We start from the raw sequence: 19738 nt of genomic DNA, 5'->3' as shown, positions 1-19738 counted from the left end.
CCAAAGTAGGCCAAAAGTAAATGCTATGATAAAATTGTTGATCAATGTTGGATGTAGAGATTAATTATTCTTAATTCTAATTCTAATTGTGAACTGCGTGGTATCATAAATTTTACTTTATAAAAGGAATGGTTAAATCAGTTCCAAAGTTTTTAAATTCATTGTTTTATTTTTGTGATTATTTTACTTTCTTTTATGTAAAGCACTTTGAATTACTATTGTGTACGAAATGTGCTATATATAAATAAACTTGCCTTGTCTTGCCTTTATACCATAGGAGCTTACATTGCTTTTATTAAATTCAAGAACTAATATGAAATAAGCTACTAAAGTTAAATTTTACTTTAACTTTACAATTGGAACAAATACATGTGCTGTATATATATATATATATATATATATATATATATATATATATGATGTCGTTTAGATATAAACAAACATCCACAATTAGTTCTTAAATACATCATAGTTTTAATTAAATCCGTAATTTTCAGTACGTCGCTGGAATAATTCAAATCACAATCTGAATACTGCTGTAATAGAGTACGTTTTATTTTTTGTTTCCATGTACTAGTTTGAGCGTGTGAACGCGACTTTTATTTTGGTCTGGCGATATGACATCATAAAGCCGCGTCGCACTGCTGCGTCTCTGCTTCAGCCAAAGAAAGGTCTGTGTTTATAAGCATTTAAGAGTGTTTAAATCGATAACTTTCAGACAAAATTATAGTTTTAGAAGAACTTTAAAATTGACGTTGTATTATTTAGTATATTATTATTATTATTATTATTATTATATGTAACGCAGTGTGTCGAAGGGCGTCCATACGAGTAAGTTAACCAGGAGTTTTGCAGGTTTTATGAAGGTAAATGTAGCCCAAGTCTTTTTTAATAAAGACCCCTGTTCAGATTTTATTCCTTAAACTGCTTCCTTAGTTTATTTTTTAAACTAAACTAAAATAAACGAATAGATTGAAGGGAACATAAAGTGCATATTTTCTTTATGTTAATGTCTAGGGAGCATACAATGAGTTGTATTAGCAACAAACAATTAAACTCATGTATTTTAAATACCACTCTCAACCGAACTCTATTAATATTTAATTAATTAATTAATTAATTAATTTAAATTGACATAAGCAAAATGACAAAATAAGTCGTGTTTTCTGTGAAACTTAACAAAATGAATTAGTTTGATTTAAAAAAAAGAACGAATATCTGCCAATGGGCTCAGAATCATCAATTAAAAGGGAAAAACAGGTTTTTGTGCCACTTTGACAGATAAATGTTCTTATTTTAAGCATGAACACACTTAATTTTATTAAGTTTATTAAGATGCTTCTGCTGTGGTTTAAGACCTTTTAATGTCTTAAATTTTGGAAAGGTGCATTAAGACCGTTATAAGGCCTGCAAAACCATGATAAAAGAAAAAATGGTGTGTCTCATTTTGCTCCTTTTATTGTGAATTCTAAACACAAATTCAAGTACTAAAGAGTGAAGCAGACATTTTCTGTTCAACTGAGTTAATTGCTTGCCAAAATGATTTTGTTTCCCTGTTTTATTATTCTACTCTTGACTGTCAGTCTTGCCAGGGCACTGACTACTTAACTAGGGAGCTAATTGAGATGCACCAAAATATTAAGTTTGGATTTTTCTTTTAATCTTCTGTTAATTATTGTTATATTAAACATGACAATGTATTCAAACACACAGAAAAAACCCTGGTGAAGCAACAGAGATCCACTTGATACACGCACTATTATAAAGATGGCGTTAATTAAGGAGGAGAGTGAAGACATCAGGATTGAAGAAGCATTCAGTGTGAAACAAGAAGATACTGAGGAACAAATAGGTTGGTTTCTATTCTCAAAACTGAACTCCTTATTAAAATGTTGACCTCAGTAGAAATTAATTATACTTTGAGTGGCCTTTGAGTTATATACTTTGCTTATAGCCTATCCTTTTTATATACTTTAGTCATAGCCAATACTTTCGAGTTAAATTATATATAATATACTATATAATATATTATCTACTTCTGAACTGAAATAACCATTAATTTCTATTGCCTAATTATGAAACATATCTAAACAAATTGTTTTGCACAGAGTAAACTGTGAAATGTGAGTGAACAACTTTATATTTGTTGTCTAATAAAAGGTTTTTTTTTCTTTGCATCTTCAAAAGTGCTCACTGTATCAAACTGGTGTCTTGTAAACAACTTAAAATGATGGTGCATTCAAGTTATGAAAGAAAGATTGTATTTACAAATTAAACACCAATTAAGTACACCACAAAATTTAAACAATAATTTTTTTAAAAGATTTCTTTTTGGCAACCCCAATTTTTTTGGGTGAACCCAAAACCCAGGACTCCCAAAACGCAACAGCAAACGCAACCCATCTGTAAATGTTAAAAAGCAATGGAAATATTTCCATTTTGCATGAGCTTTTGCTTTGCGATTCTCCACAAAACTCCACAGACTTCATTTAGAACGAGCGCCGCAGCGCGCATGCGCACCAAACAGACAGAGCTCAATGAAATGGGAGAGCAATAACTCTGACTAAAATATACATTTTGCTGAAATATTTGTAGTTGGACAATAAATGTGGCATATGCAGAATGTTAAACCTACAAGTAAGTGTATTTGTATAAGTGTAATGAGGTCATCAAAATAGCCTTTTTACTCAATTAGTCTGTGCTTTTTATTATTTTCATTTTTAGTTTAGTAACTTTAATTTTTTGTTTTAGATTGCAATGTTACAATGCAATGTGATTTAAACCCTAATATATGCCTACATGCTTACATTCACTTTATTTGTTTAATCCAAATACAAAATACCGAGATATATAGGCTACCGTATACCGCAAATCAACCAAAAAATACAGAGATATTAATTTTTGCTCATATCGCCCGCCCTATACAGAAGTGTACTGGAGTTTTTTTTTTTTTCTTTTTTATAATAGCATAAACAGTTACGGTAAACAGTAAAAAACAGTTAACAGTAAAACTGTAAACTGTTTACCCCCACTCCACCCAAACCAATACCCCCCGCCACCCCAGGCCCGCCGCGCTGATGGTACTCAAATTTTTTTTCCAAAGTTGGCAGGTCTGTTGTTAGCTTAATTATTTGAATGCATAAAAATTAGGAATCCAAACAAAATGAAACACTGGGCTGAAGGCTGAATACCGAACACAGTTTTTCATGTTTTTTTCCTTGTGTATTTTGCCTATTTTTTCCCCCATTGCATAAATAAATTACCCAAATTTGGCTTTTTACTGTTTTGTCTCGCTTTTCAATTAAAAAAAAAATCAATTGCAAAACAACAATTTAAAAATATTTACTTAACACTGAACATTCTAACAGACATACCAACAAAGCACAATTTAACTTAAAATTAGTAAGTTAGTAAAAAAAAAAAATTGGTAATTTTTGAGACCCTATTTTTGAATCAGGCATGTATTTCTTTTACTGTAAAAATAGATACAGCCTTGCTGAGCAGAAGATAATTCTTTTAAAACATTAGAAAATATTTCAGATTCCACAGATACAGATCTATTACAGGTTTGAACACTATGTGTGAATGTTATAATAAATGTATTAATATAGCTGTTGTAATTATTATTTTTGTTGTTGTTGTTGTCTTTTTTTATTTTATTTCACAGAACAACAGTAAAATTCCAATACTAACATTTATGAATGTTGATGGAGTTCTTGCTCAGCTTTTATTTTGGCAGAAACCCGCAGGAAGACCTCAGTGCTCGTTTTTGTTGACAACAGCAGATTTATAAATGATTCTCATTAAGAATTTGGGAAGAAGCTTGTTGCACGTATCACATTTTCACATACCTGCCTTTTAAAAAATCATAAAAATATTACTGAGCAACTGACGGGTAACACTTTTTCAGTGCAGATTTTCATCACGCTTTGGACTTTGAACCCTGGCTAACAAGCTGATAGTGCCTCGAGCTCTTGCAGTGCTATTTGAATATGTACAATTCGTGTGTGAATTAGAAAACATAACATTCTGCAGTTTATTTACTAATTGTTTAAGACCATTTCGCGATTTCAATCATAAAGTAACCAGCAACAACCACCCCTTCCACTTCTCAATGAGACATTAGATGCAGCACTAAGCAGTCTCTCGCTGTCTGTGCTTGTAATCATTTGTCATTAATGTGTTTTATATATATTTATATATATATATACATACATATATATATAGTATGTATATATATATATATATATATATATATCAGTATATACAGTGCCGTGAATATGTTTTTGCCCCCTTCCTGTTTTTTTTTTATATTTTGCATATTTGTAACACTTAAAAAAATTCAAATCATCAAACAAATTTTAATATTACACAAAGATAATGCAAGTAAATACAAAATGCAGTTTTTAAATGTTGATTTCATTTATTAAGGGAAAAAAGCTGTCCAAACCTACCTGGCCCTGCGTGAAAAATTAATTGCCCCCTCCTGTTAAATCATGAAAGAACTGTGATTAACCACATTATTTTAGAAAGCTGGGTTAAATTTTACTACCCACATCAAGGCCTGATTACTGCTAGGCCTGTTGAATCAAGAAATCACTTAAATAGAACATGTCTGACAAAGTGAAGTATGCTTAAAAAGCAAAACATCATGCCGTGATCTAAAGAAATTCAAGAACAAAATAGTTGACATGTATCAGTCTGGAAAGGGTTATAAAGCCATTTCTAAGGCTTTGGGACTCCAGCGAACCACTGTCAGAGCCATTATCCACAAATAGAGAAAACTTGGAACAGTGGTGAACCTTCCCAGGAGTGGCCAGCCTAACAAAATTACTTTAAGAGCACAACAACGAACACAGAACAACATCTAAAGAACTGCAGGCCTCACTTGCCTCAATTAAGGTCAGTGTTCATGATTCAACAAGAAAGAGACTGGGCAAAAACGGCATCCATGGGATAGTTCCAAGGCAAAAGCCATTGCTGACCAAAAACAACACAAAGATTCGTCTCACATTTGCCAAAAAATATCTTGATTATCCCCAAGACTTTTGGGCAAATATGCTGTGGACTGATGTGACAAAAGTTTAACCTTTTTGAAGGTGTGTCCCGTTACATCTGGCGTAAAACCAACACAGCATTTCATAAAAATAACATCATACCAACAGTCAAACATGGTGGTGTTAGTGTGATGGTCTGGGGCTGCTTTGCACCTTCAGGACCTGGACGACTTGCCATAATTGATGGAACCATGAATTCTGCACTCTTATCAGAAAATCTTGAAGGAGAATGTCCAGCCATCAGTTTATGACCTCAAGCTCAAGCACACTTGGGTTATGCAGCAGGACAGTGATCCCAAACACACCAGAAATTCCACCTCTGAATGGTTCAAGACAAACAAAATTAAGGTTTTGGAGGGGCCATGTCAAAGTCTGGACTTAAATCCGATTGAGATGCTGTGGCATGACCTTAAACAGTCCATTCATGCTCCAATGTGGCTGAATTAAAACAATTCTGCAAACAAGAGTGTGCCAAAATTCCTCCACAGCGATATGAAAGACTCATTGTCTTATTGTCCAGTTATTGCAAACACTTGATTGCGGTTGTTGCTTCAAAGGGTGGCACAACCAGTTGCCATTATTTTTTCACGTAGTGCCAGGCAGGTTTGGACAGCTTTTTTCCCTTAATAAATTAAATAATTATTAAATAATTATTTAAAAACTGCATTTTGTATTTACTCGGGTTATCTTTGGGTAATATTAAAGTTTGTTTGATTTAATAAATACATGTTTACAATGAGCACTTATTCACACGTACACAGGACAAAGTTTGAGGGTGCACAGAGCCATGATCGCTATATGGGAGAGAAAGCCCGCTGCAAGCTGAGAGATTCATGCTGGCACCCTCTCGCATAACAATAATGCACATGTCACGTTTGCCCCTAAAATAACACCAAAAACTGCCTCAAATGAACTATAAAAAATGAGAATGAAGTCATACAAGCTGCAATCCATTTCTTATTGGTTAAAATGAATGGAGACTATCTTCTGTCTTGGCTTGGGTTTGGCGCCTATGCTTGTAATGATTTTTGCATCTTTCTCTGAGAGTTTTAAAGGCTTCCACACTGCTGACATGTCTGCTGCATTAGTGTGTGCCTCTATTTGATCATGTCATTGTTTGGAACATTTTTGATGTTGTTGTTTTTTTGTTTTTTTTTCACCTATTCGGCCGAACACCGAAAGAGCTTTTTTTTTTTAAAAAAAATTTCGGCCGAATAATTTTGGTATGCCGCACATTCAGTGCATCCATACTTTCAGGTGTTTCTTAAGTTCTTAATGAATATATTCATGTAGCACAGTACTACTTATTTAAAGTGATAAAGAATCACCCATGAATGAGAAAATAAAGCATAGAATGCAAGTGTGCAAAAAGGTACATTAAGCCATGAAAAAAATAAAAACTCAGTGTGCTATTTGTGCTGATGCACCCAAAGTGCACACACAGAAAGCTGTCTCTGACAGCATACAATCCTAAATTCAGCAACCTGTGTCAACTCGCACCTGGCTCCGTGTTTAAAACAAGTGTAAATTCATCAGAGGCAGACAGAGTACACAGCTTCATTACTTGAGTAAAAGTACAGATACCCCTTGCTAAATTTTACTCAAGTACAAGTAAAAGTACTACAGTCAGATGTCTACTTAAGTAAAAGTACTGAAGTACTTGTTTTTAAAAGTACTTGAGTATCAAGAGTACATTTTCTAAATATTGCATTACTACTGCCACATTACATTTCTTACATTTATGTACAGAAACGTCCTACATGGAGTTATGAAAAATTTTAATGTTAATACCTTGGAGAATGTAAAAGGAATTGACAGTAAAATCAAGTCATTTTCATCTTTTTACCATGTTGCTTTATTTAACATTTCTCACTTGCGCACAATGGCAACGCTCTGACAAACCTCTGCTAGAGTTTCAATGGAATTTTTGCACCCACATTTGAACCTGACTGTGTTAAACACACCGCATACTCAAGAACAATGCTCAGCTTAAATTAATTTGTAATATCTGAAAAGAAAATTCAGCTAAGAATTGTGTGTACATGTGAGTTTCTCTGTTTTTTCATCAATCAAATCAATAAACCTAAATCAGCAAAGAAGACAATATAGCAATGTTCTGACACACCTCTGAACCTGACAAGAAAATCAGCTAATCAGCTGTGTTTAGGTCAGCGTACAAAGAAGGAAAAATAAAATTCAGCTAATTTGAGCACCTTCCTCTCACAGACATACAGGCAAAGGCAGGAGAAAATACTTTCAGCTGAATAACACCATTCTCACACACACAATCTATGTGTGACAACTGTGTGTGTGTGTGTGTGTGTGTGTGTACTGTACTTCAATTCAATCAAATGTCATGAAGGTGATTGCTGATAGGCTGTGTCCCAATCAGTGGCACCTGCACAAGCCAATCACGTTTGAGAGGGAAACAACAAATTTCCAAGATTTTTCTTTTTTTCCGTCGCACAAATTTTTTATCGGATAGGCGTTTCGTCCACACGGAATCCGGTGTTTTGGAAGAGTGAAACCGATGTAACCGGGTCCCAGACTGAATAAATTTGAAAACGCCGCCTTTGCGTTTTCATCTGGATGGCGAAATCCGTATATTTTCTGAAATGATGAAGTCATCAGCCCACGTCTCGCCCTAATCAGACACCGCTACGTCACGTAATAACAAAAACATGAACAAACACTGAACGATTGTCTTTTTATTAACTAACATTAACCGAGATTAATAAATGTATTGCTCCATGTTTGTTTGTGTACCACGCGCAAGGTTTATTAACATAGTCCAAGTCTTCTTCATTTCTAGTGTATCTCTGTGGCAGAATTACAGCGCCACATGCTGGTCTGGCATGTATACTACATCGTTTTGCGGTTTCATGTGGACGCGGATATTTCTTGAGACGAGGAAAAAAAAGATTGGATTGGGGTAAGCTCCGTGTGGACGGGGCCGAAGAAGTAACGGGTACTTACAGTTATGGATAGAAATGTAGCGGAGTAAAGAGTACAATATTTGCCTCCCAAATGTACTTGAGTAAAGTCATGAGTACTCCCCAAAAATGATACTCGAGTAAAGTACAGATCCCTCAAAATTGTACTTAAGTACTGTACTCAAGTAAATGAACTCCGTTACTGTCCGGCTCTGAAATTCATTAGCTTTGCTAATTTCACTTGGATGAAAGGAAACATTCAGCACATTTTCCACTTGATATTAAAATCCCAAATACTTAAAAATGAATAAATCGGCCTATATAACTTATGTAATAGGCCTACTTTAATAACTGACTAAAGTAATAGTTCTTTATATACACAAAATAAACTAATCTTTCCTGTGAAATTCAGTAATAAAGTAAATTCTGTAAATACCAATATCATTATAATATTTCCCTGCTCGAAAAACAAAACAATAGAACCCCTCCCAAAACACAATAGAAAATTTAATGGATTTAAGGGCTATAATGGGAATTATATTGGCTTTAATGTAAACTATAATGGTGTCTACTGGTATTTGATGGATTCTATTGGTGAGATGTAATCTGGCAGATGGGAAACAATAGAACAACAGTAATTCCTCTTGAAATAATGCCCAAAACACACTACAAAATTCCTTTTTGTAATTGTTTTAATGGAAACCATAAGAATGTCTGTGATGGTTCCTATGGTGTTTTTTTTTTTGTTGTTTGTTTTTTTCAGCAGGGTAATTATACCCATACTGTGCTGCACACTATTGACAATATTAATATTACTAATATTACTAATAATATTAATATTACTCCACTGCAAAATGAAAATTTTGTCATTAATCACTTACCTCCATATCGTTCCAAACCCGTAAAAGCTTTGTTCGTCTTCGGAATAACGACTTTATTCAACAATTCCTCTCCTCTGTGTCTCTCCAAATCAGCGTAGCGCCATTTTGGCAATTCTGAGCTGTACGCACCTGCGTAGAATAAAGTCGTTATTTTTGTTTTCTTCTTGTACAAAGTATTCTTGTCGCTTCATAACATTATGGTTGAATCACTGATGGCAGATGGAGTATTCTGACGTTGCTTTTCAACTTTCCTGGACCTTGACACTGTTATTTATTTAGCAGTCTATGGGACAGTCTCAAGCCTACCGGTTTTAATCCAAAATATCTTAAATTGTGTTCCGAAGATCAACGAAGTTTTTTTACAGGTTAGGAACGACATGGGGGTAAGTGAATAATGACAAAATTTTAATTTTGGGATGGAGTAACCCTTTAAGCTGAAGCTTGACTTTGCAAAATTAAAATCACAAATCAAATCGCAATATCAGTCAAAAAAAATTGCAATTAGATATTTTCCCCAAATCGCACAGCCCTAGTGTAGAGTATTCACGTAAACACAGTCATTTATGTCGTAATTGTACGTAAACAGCTCGGTAAAAACTGTGTTAGAATGCTAGATCCATGTTATAGGTCTTAAAGTGAGATATAAGTTATAGTTTTTGGGTTGATGGGTTTGACACACTGTTTTCCTAATTAATGTTGTTCAGTTGCTTTGACGCAATCTTTTTTGTTTGTAGCGCTATATAAATAAAGGTGACTTGACTTACTTGTAGCATACTCTCTGAGACTTTATACACATTTACTCAAGGATGTATATAAATAACAGTAACAAATATTTGTGGAAAGTCATGTGGCAGATATGAAGGGCACAACGATACTGACAGCAGTTAAGCATCTTGGGAACACAGTCTTTCTCTCAAAAGGACATTTTTACAGTATCTTTGATTTACATATAGAGTCCTCCATCTGGCATCTCTGTCAGAGGAACTTTATCGATCGGACACATACTTCTCTTTGCCCTTGTTTTCTGGAGGCCTGAATATACTTCAAACAAAATCAAAGAACGAACTAAAATTACATAATTTTGAACAAAATCAGGCCAAAACTAAGTTTGTTTTGGCAGTTCAAAACAGCTCCCCAAAGCCAATTTGATTATCATGAAACTTAATTTAACAAATTTATTAAGTTAATAACACAAATTACATGTTTAGGGTCCTATGAATTGTTTTATTTTTGCCAACCTTATGTTTTATTGTTACCAAATTCTGTGTTTTACCATGTCTAATTATTTATAAAGCATAAAAACAAGATTCATTTATTCTTACAATTGCCTTACGATTTTTTCCTCTCAGAAATTCAGTGTTGTGTATTTACATTTTTTAAGGCATAAAACATTCATTTAATTTATCTTTTTAAAGAAAATTAAACACATTTTATTTTTTTGAAAAATAAAAGGGATTTAATATTACAATTAAAACACTGAAGAAATATTGTATGATTATTCCTTACAAATAACAAACAAAATCGAAGAACGAACCAAAATGATATCATTTTGAACAAAATCAGGCACTTTTGAAGTTCGTTTTGAAATGGCTCCCCAAAGCCAATTTTTTGGGGGAGTTCGTTTTGGCTCCTAAACACCTTTGAGCTAAAAAGGTGTGGGTGTGTTCTGGAACTCTGCCTTCTTTTAACGTGAGATTTATTTTTTTCTTTCCCCGGTTCGTTTCTCATTCCACGGAGGTCAAAGAGAACAACACATCTCCACGACTATCTTGCTGGCTGTGCACGGTCCAATCTCGAATGTTTCAGCCACACTTTGTTGCGTGGCCCCACAAGCTATTACTCGGAGTGTCAAGGTGTCAAGTCCAAGTTTGGTAGACCTAGATCCGTTGGAGTTTCGTTGACCTGAGGGATATTCCACTACAGTAGAAATTCCCTACTGCCTGCGGATGTATGCAGTGTGCGTGCCATGAGCGCTACAGCTGACCTGAGAAACGTTTGCCCTGCAAATATTTCAGCAGTTATTATTTGCATTTACATTTATTCATTTAGCAGATGCTTTTATCCAAAGCAACTTCCAGTTGAAGAAAACAACAAGTGATTCATCATAAAGAGGCAAATAAACACAGGAAGTGCTCGTAATACAAAGTTTCAGGCATTGTTCAGATTATTACAAGCTAGATGGAGAGATTAAGGAAAGAGATAGCAAAGTTGTTTTTATTTTTTAATTAAGGATAAAATTACGGATGCACCGAAATGAAAATTCTTGTTCGAAGCCGAACAAAATGAAACACTGGGCCGAAGGGTGAATACCGAACACGGTTTTTCACACGTTCCGGTTTTTTCCGTTTTAATCTTTCTGGACTCCTTTTTAATGGTTAAATAAAATTGTATTAATCAAAAAGCATGTCTAATTAATTATAATCTAATTGATTATCATGAAACTTAATTTAACAAATTTATTAAGTTAATAACACAAATTACATGTTTAGGGTCCTATTAATTGTTTTATTTTTGTCAACCTTATGTTTTGTTACTAAATTCTGTGTTTTACAATGTCTAATTATTTATAAAGGATAAAAACAAGATTAATTTATTCTTACAATTGCCTTACGATTTTTTCCTCTCAGAAATTCAGTGTTGTGTATTTACATTTTTAAGGCATAAAACATTAATTTAATTTATCTTTTTAAAGAAAATTAAACACATTTTATTTTTTTGGAAAATAAAGGGGATTTAATATTACAATTAAAACACTGAAGAAATATTGTATGATTATTCCTTACAAATAACAAACAAAAACGAAGAACAAATTGAAATGACATCATTTTGAACAAAATCAGGCACTTTTGAAGTTTGTTTTGGCAGTTTGAAATGGCTCCCCAAAGCCAATTTTTTGGGGGAATTCGTTTTGGCTCCTAAACACCTTTGAGCTAAAAAGGTGTGGGTGTGTTCTGGAACTCCGCCTTCTTTTACGTGCAATTTTTTTTTTTTTTTTTTTTGGTTCGTTTCTCATTCCACGGAGGTCAGACAGAAGAACAAATCAGAAGAACACAGGTTTTAATAATTTTAGTAGTAGTAGTATCCTATTACGTACATTCTACAGAACAACAGTAATATATTTCTGCTGCAATGTCTTCAAGTTAAACCAAACTTTTATTTTGAAGGGTTGCCGTGAATACCTTTACATTTCTGTGTGTATGTGATATGAGGATAGTTTTACTCAAATGAAATGGTCAAATGCTCAAGAAGTGACTCTCAGAGCAGTTCTGAAAATGTTCATGTATTTGTGTCCTCATTAGTAAGATGGCAGACACTGAAATCATCTTGTAATTATACTACCGAAAGCATATGCTGATGGTCCGATCCGCAGACATGTTCCATAAATGCACAGTAGATCGGCTTGAACAGTAAACAAACATGTGGACAAACAATTGCCCACAGTTATTGCACATCTTTATATTCTTTTATCAATGGATTATACAGTTTCCAGTAGCAACGGGTTTCTTCACACAGCCTGCGCATGCACATTTGGTGATTTTGTAGCCTACTGACTGCATGGACACACGGATGTCCGCGCAGACTCTCTGATGACGATTTTTACGTCACCCATACCATAGTGGACCCTAGCGGACTTGCGAATGTGGAAAGTACAAACCCAATTCCAAAAAAGTTGGGACACTGTACAAATTGTGAATAAAAACAGAATGCAATGATGTGGAAGTTTCAAATTTCAATGTTTTATTCACAATACAACATAGATGACATATCAAATGTTTAAACTGAGAAAATGTATAATTTTAAGGGAAAAATAAGTTGATTTTAAATTTCATGGCTTCAACACATCTCAAAAAAGTTGGGACAAGGCCATGTTTACCACTGTGTGGCATCCGCTCTTCTTTTTATAACAGTCTGCAAACGTCTGGGGACTGAGGAGACAAGTTGCTCAAGTTTAAGAATAGGAATGTTGTCCCATTCTTGTGTAATACAGGCTTCTAGTTGCTCAACTGTCTTAGGTCTTCTTTGTTGCATCTTCCTCTTTATGATGCGCCAAATGTTTTCTATGGGTGAAAGATCTGGACTGCAGGCTGGCCATTTCAGTACCCGGATCCTTCTTCTATGCAGCCATGATGTTGTAATTGATGCAGTATGTGGTCTGGCATTGTCATGTTGGAAAAGGCAAGGTCTTCCCTGAAAGAGACGACGCCTGGATGGGAGCATATGTTGTTCTAGAACTTGGATATACCTTTCAGCATTGATGGTGCCTTTCCAGATGTGTAAGCTGCCCATGCCACACGCACTCATGCAACCCCATACCATCAGAGATGCAGGCTTCTGAACTGAGCGCTGATAACAACTTGGGTTGTCCTTGTCCTCTTTAGTCCGGAAGACATGGCTTCCCAGTTTTCCAAAAAGAACTTCAAATTTTGATTCGTCTGACCACAGAACAGTTTTCCACTTTGCCACAGTCCATTTTAAATGAGCCTTGGCCCAGAGAAAACGCCTGCGCTTCTGGAACATTTTAGATATGGCTTCTTTTTTGACCTATAGAGTTTTAGCTGGCAACAGCGAATGGCACGGTGGATTGTGTTCAACGACAATGTTTTGTGGAAGTACTCCTGAGCCCATGTTGTGATTTCCATTACAGTAGCATTCCTGTATGTGATGCAGTGCCATCTAAGGGCCCGAAGATCACGGGCATCCAGTATGGTTGCCTTGACCCTTACGCAGAGATTTTGGATTGTTCCAGATTCTCGGAATTTTTTGGATGATATTATGCACTGTAGATGATGATAACTTCAAACTCTTTGCAATTTTTCTCTGATAAACTCCTTTCTGAAATTGCTCCACTATTTTTCGCCGCAGCATTGGGGGAATTGGTGATCCTCTGCCAATCTTGACTTCTGAGAGACACTGCCACTCTGAGAGGCTCTTTTTATACCCAATCATGTTGCCAAATGACTTAATAAGTTGCAAATTGGTCCTCCAGCTGTTCCTTATATGTACATTTAACTTTTCCGGCCTCTTATTGCCACCTGTCCCAACTTTTTTGGAATGTGTAGCTCTCATGAAATCCAAAATGAGCCAATATTTGGCATGACATTTCAAAATGTCTCACTTTCAACATTTGATATGTTATCTATATTCTATTGTGAATAAAATATAAGTTTATGAGATTTGTAAATTATTCCATTCCTTTTTTACTCACAATTTGTACAGTGTCCCAACTTTTTTGGAATCGGGTTTGTATAACACAGGCTATACAGAGAGCGCAACCATGTAACGTAGAGACAGAAATGACATGCCATCGTGTAAATAAGATAAATAACATAAGGCTGGTTTTTGGGAGCGGGGATGGACGTTTTTACTGCATGATAAATATAAACAGCACGGCACAGCCATTTATATGCTCACCGTCACCAAGTTACGACAAGAAATTGCCAAATATTAATTCTGCTGTTTAAAACAAATAAAGAAACCGTTATTATACACAAACAGTGGGAAACTCTATATTTGTGCAATGTACGCATGTCAAAAGATTATATTCTATCAGAAGCTTGTGACATAAACACACAAATAAACACAATCGCTTTATTTAGTGTTCATGTAAACACTACATTCAGATTCATCAATCAGAATGAATTCAGTCCGATTGAAACAAAAGTTGTGCATGTAAACATGGCCACTGATCATTGGTTATTGTTGCCAGATCTTGCTAGAAAAATCAGCAAACGAGAACAAAACCATAAAAAAAACCAAGTAAATCCAAATGCTTTATGCTAAAAATAAGACCAAAATATAGTGACTTGTGTCTGCTCACTTTAATAACTCCATAAACCCGATCGCTTTAAGATCCTAGCTTAAACAAAAAGCGATTGAGTGATCATGGCAACACAGACAGCATGCACTCTGCGAGGCAGACTGAACAAGCGTAAACAAAACACAATGCCTTTGTCTACTGTACTTCGGCAAAACTGCTGAGCGTTTTGTCAATGTAATATTACTTTTGTCACAATAATGGATACTAAACTTCCGTGGGGAAGTCGTGGCCTAATGGTTAGAGAGTCGGACTTGCAATCCAAGGGTTGTGAGTTCGAGTCTCGGGCCGGCAGGAGTTGTAGGTGGGGGGAGTGAATGTACAGCGCTCTCTCCACCTTCAACACCACGACTGAGGTGCCCTTGAGCAAGGCACCGAACCCCCAACTGCTCCCTGGGCGCCGCAGCATAAATGGCTGCCCACTGCTCCAGGTGTGTGTGTGTGTTCACTGCTGTGTGTGTGCACTTTGGATGGGTTAAAAGCAGAGCACGAATTCTGAGTATGGGTCACCATACTTGGCTGTATGTCACGTCACTTTCACTAAACACGCGAGATGGCAAAATTATGCTATGGTTTCCAAGCTGTCAATCATTGCAGGTTCAAGAGTGTTCCGTACATACATTTAATGATAATTTAGGGGGATTCACCCCCGCATTTAAATGCGGTTATCACTCCTGAAACTTACAGTGTGTACGTGGCCTATATGATTGTGCTGCCTAATTGTGGCTACTAAAGGAGCGCAATAATCTCAGTTGTCTGAATTGACCACTGTTAGATGAAATAACCGTGATCAGGCGGTTATTTAATAATCGTGACAGGCCTAGTTTTAATATGCCTTTGGTCATAGAGCTTTTGGATAAATGCCGAGGCTTTTTAGGTTGGGAGAATCAGCCATACCTGACCCAGTTCATTTGCTGGCTTCCATAAGCTGTGTTTTCTGCCAACTGGCAACCCAGGCTGTTGAAATACAAGTGGGTAAATTGGCAGTGGGTGGAATCGCACAGACCAAACAAAAACAGATTTTCCAACACGGAATACAAACGTTGCAAAGTAGAACATCTGGCAGTAGCATTGTTTTTTGAAGACATGAATATATGAACTTAGCATGTTTCCTAAATATCTGCAAGCATATTTTGGTATTTTATGCTTTAGTACACTCAGAAAATTTCATACGTCTCCATAAATGTCTAAATGTTTTAATGTCTTTTGCTGTTGGTCAGTAAACTGGGCATAACTTGTATTTTTCTCTTTTCTCCTTAGACCCAATGTCACTAAAGAAGGAGAGTGAAGTACCAGCTGAAATGGAAGAGAAATATCAAAATGAGAAATGTGATTTCATAACTGGAGAAAAATCTTTGAGTTGCACAAAGACTGGAAAGACTTCCTCACAAAACAGAACTCAAAAGTCAGGAACTAGTTATTTCAGCTGCTTTCAGTGCGGAAAGAGTTTCAGTCAGCACGAAAACCTTAAAGCCCACATGAGAATTCACAATGGTGAGTGCCCTTTCACCTGCCAGCAGTGTGGAAAAAGTTTTACAGAAAAAGGAAGCCTTAAAAGACACATGAGAATTCACACTGGTGAGAAGCCTTTCACCTGCCAAGAATGTGGAAAAAGTTTCACTCAAAAAGGAACCTTGAAAAGGCACATGAGAATCCATACCGGAGAGAAGCCTTACTCCTGCAAACTGTGTGGAAAAAGTTTTAAAGCAGAACTAAACATCAGGTATCACATGAAAATCCACACTGGAGAGAAGCCTTTCATGTGCCATCAGTGTGGAAAGAGTTTCAGACATAATGTAAGCCTCAAGTCTCACATGAAAATTCACACAGGAGAGAAGCCTTTCATGTGCCATCAGTGTGGAAAGAGTTTCAGACATAATATAAGCCTCAGCACTCACATGCGAATTCACACTGGAGAGAAGCCGTTCACATGTGATCAGTGTGGAAAGAGTTTCAGATGTAAAGTAACCCTTAATTGCCACATGAAGATTCACTCAAGAGAGGACTGTTTTATATGTCAACAGTGTGGAATGAGTTTTACAAATCTAGAGCGTCTAAACAGCCATGAAATAATTCACTCTGGAGAGAATCCTTTCAAATGTCATGAATGTGAAAGGATTTTCCAGTTCAAAAAATCCCTTAAGTCTCACATGAGAATTCACACTGGAGAGAAGCCTTACACTTGCCCACAGTGTGGAAGGTGTTTTACATATAAAGCAACACTTGATTCCCACATGAGGAGTCACACTGGAGAAAGCCCTTATACTTGCAAACTGTGTGATAAAACCTTCTCACACAATGGAAATCTAAAGACTCACATGAGAGTTCACACTGGAGAGAAGCCATTTATATGTGTTGAGTGTGGAAAATGTTTCACACGTAAAGAAAGCCTTAATTACCACATGAGGATTCACTCAAGAGAGATCTGCTTTGTGTGTCATCAGTGTGGAAAGAGTTTTACAGACCAGAAACACCTTAAGAGGCATGTCATAATTCACGCCGGAGAAAACTCTTTAATGTGCCATCATTGTGGAAAGAGTTTCACACATAAAGGAAACCTAAAGACTCACATGAGAATTCACACTGGAGAGAAGCCCTTCATGTGCCATCAGTGTGGGAAAAGGTTCAGTCATAAAGTGAGCCTCAAGACCCACATGAGAATTCACACTGGAGAGAAGCCTTTCACATGCCATCAGTGTGGAAAAAGTTTCAGACATAATGTGAGCTTTAAGACTCACCTGAAAATTCACACTGGAGAGAAGCCATTCACATGCCATCACTGTGGAAAGTGTTTCATGTTTAAAGGAAACCTCAAGACTCACATGAGAGTTCATGTTGGAGAGAGGAGTGTTACATGTCAAAGAGACCTAAAACATCATTCACAAACTCATTCTGTAAATAAATTACAGTGTTCTGTGTGTAACAAGACATTTACAAAAAGGAGCAATTTTAAAAATCACCAGCGCATTCACCCTGAAGCAAGGCAGTTTAATTGTGAACAGTGTAATAAAAAATTTCTTTCATTATCACACTTGCATATACACTTGAAAAGTCATGTAGATGTGAGACGCTATCAGTGTTTTCTGTGTGGAAAGGGTTTTAAATGGCTTGGCAATTTAAAATGGCACCAGAAAAGACGTATCTGTGTAAAATTAAGGCTACGTTCACAACACAGTTAAATATGCTCAAATATATATATTTTTTGTGAGGCTCTTCACATGACATTTCAAATGTGTCTAGTATTAGATAAATGTCTGAATAGGTGATGTTTCTTAAACATTTTGCCATTTCTTTAATTTGCGTCCTTTACCTGATTACTTTGCCTTGAGACTGTTTATTAACTCAAGTGGCCACACCTGATATTTATTTTTAAATACTAAGCTGTTGCAGTAGATATCCTCTAATTGTGATTGTATAGAGGAAACCCCTCATTTATTTGATCGTTTAATATCTCAAATTATACAAATGTACATAAAAATGTCTTGCTGTTAAATGTTACAATGGGAACGAAAGATTATTAATAAAAGGATATAAACTGAATGAGATAATTAACACTGCATTGCATTATTTGATTCATCTTAGTTGCATGCACAGGTAAGCATATGGCTGTTGGGGCTCATCTGTTAGCTAGTGCCAGCTTCATATTTCTTATCGCTGATCTCTTGGCTGATGTTTCTCAACACCAGTGCTGGGACCCAACTCCCAGAATGTTTTAGATGTCTCACTAATAAAAACACCTGATTCAACTCTTTAGCTTGTTAATGCATTGAATAAGTAGATTTCTATAGCATTCAGGAGTTGAGAAACAATACAAATAATGATTTTCTTAGTAGTTTTGTCTTGTTTTCCATTACAAATATCTAAACATTTTAAAATCAAGACACAAAGTGTCGTTTGACAATAATAGCATAAATATACAGGTAAGCGTATATAAGATATTCAGTCAAAAGCAGTGAGTGATTTTCTCTTTTTCTTTTGTTGTTTCTTTGTTGTTGGACACAGCAGCATGATTATTAGGCAGCTGTCACTTTAAGTAAGTAGATATCTATATCTACTAGGAACTAGAACTAATTCTGGGAACTCTGTTTGGGGGAACTAAATTAGCTCCTACTTAAGAGTAGGGTCTTAAAAAGTTCTGTAGGAACTATCAGTGATGTAAGGGTATGCTGATTAGTCAAACGCATATGAAGCACTGGCTACCCGGCATTTTTAAAAAACCTTGTAAAAAAATTCTCCATGAACATGGAAAACGGTGATAACAGCATTTACCTGTTGTCTGCAGCGTTGTTTTCTTTTCTCAGCCTTGATGATAACACTGCAAGTTGTCAGAGAAGATTTAGTCAGATTTTCATGCTCTAACACACATATAAATACAGCACACTCATTCCATCTCCATTATCATGAATCCCACGACACGCAACAAAAACAGCTCTGATTACGGCATCCTCCAATCACCGATTGTTGTTGTTTGTTTGTAAATGCCAGACATCGCTGTCAGCTGCTTCGAAGTTCCTGCTGCCGATGCGAATGCAACAAGTAAAATGGCCTGAGGGATAAATTGGTTCCCTAGGAACCACCATGCTGGCTAGTTCCCAAAACTATTTGGCGCAAAAGCCCCTAAAGTCCTCTTTCTATTACTCACCTTGCCACTTACCTAGCCCTGCAGTGATCATATCAATCCCAATTTAGAAAGGGGTCTCTTGTTCGAACAAATTAGTTAACACATTTGGCATTGACTCTCCCATTTTAATTAGCCTTTCTGTTCTGCATGGTGATCCTCTATGTTCTAGACCAGGGATGGTTAACTGGCGACCTGCAGCATCTTCAAATACGGCCCGCTGAACCATATTATACCCTCGTCAATTTTGATACATTTGAGAAGCAAGATTAGGAAGCATGTTAATTCTAACCCAAACCAGGAGAGGTTGCTATAGTTCCCGCCAATCACTGTTATCATCACCATAATTACAGCATAGTTGGATGAGCGCACTAATTTGAACGATCACAAAAATGAGCAAAAAGAAAAATTGACTATGAAAATTGTTTTCCAGT

The 19738-nt window shown here is 36.0% G+C and overlaps 1 protein-coding gene across 1 annotated transcript; it reads left to right on the top strand.

The window, feature by feature from the left end:
- Positions 1-572: 572 nt before the first annotated feature.
- Positions 573-18242, top strand: LOC109111431 (gastrula zinc finger protein XlCGF26.1-like). Its single transcript, XM_042763095.1, has 3 exons — positions 573-671; positions 1714-1852; positions 15947-18242. Exons 2-3 carry the CDS (start codon positions 1768-1770, stop codon positions 17863-17865), a joined length of 2004 nt encoding a protein of 667 aa, XP_042619029.1. The 5' UTR covers positions 573-671; positions 1714-1767; the 3' UTR covers positions 17866-18242.
- The last annotated feature ends 1496 nt before the right edge of the window (positions 18243-19738 follow it).

Source organism: Cyprinus carpio, chromosome A9 (assembly GCF_018340385.1).
Source record: "Cyprinus carpio isolate SPL01 chromosome A9, ASM1834038v1, whole genome shotgun sequence".
In the NCBI taxonomy this organism is placed as follows: domain Eukaryota; kingdom Metazoa; phylum Chordata; class Actinopteri; order Cypriniformes; family Cyprinidae; genus Cyprinus; species Cyprinus carpio.
This window is presented reverse-complemented; position numbering and strand designations above follow the sequence as displayed.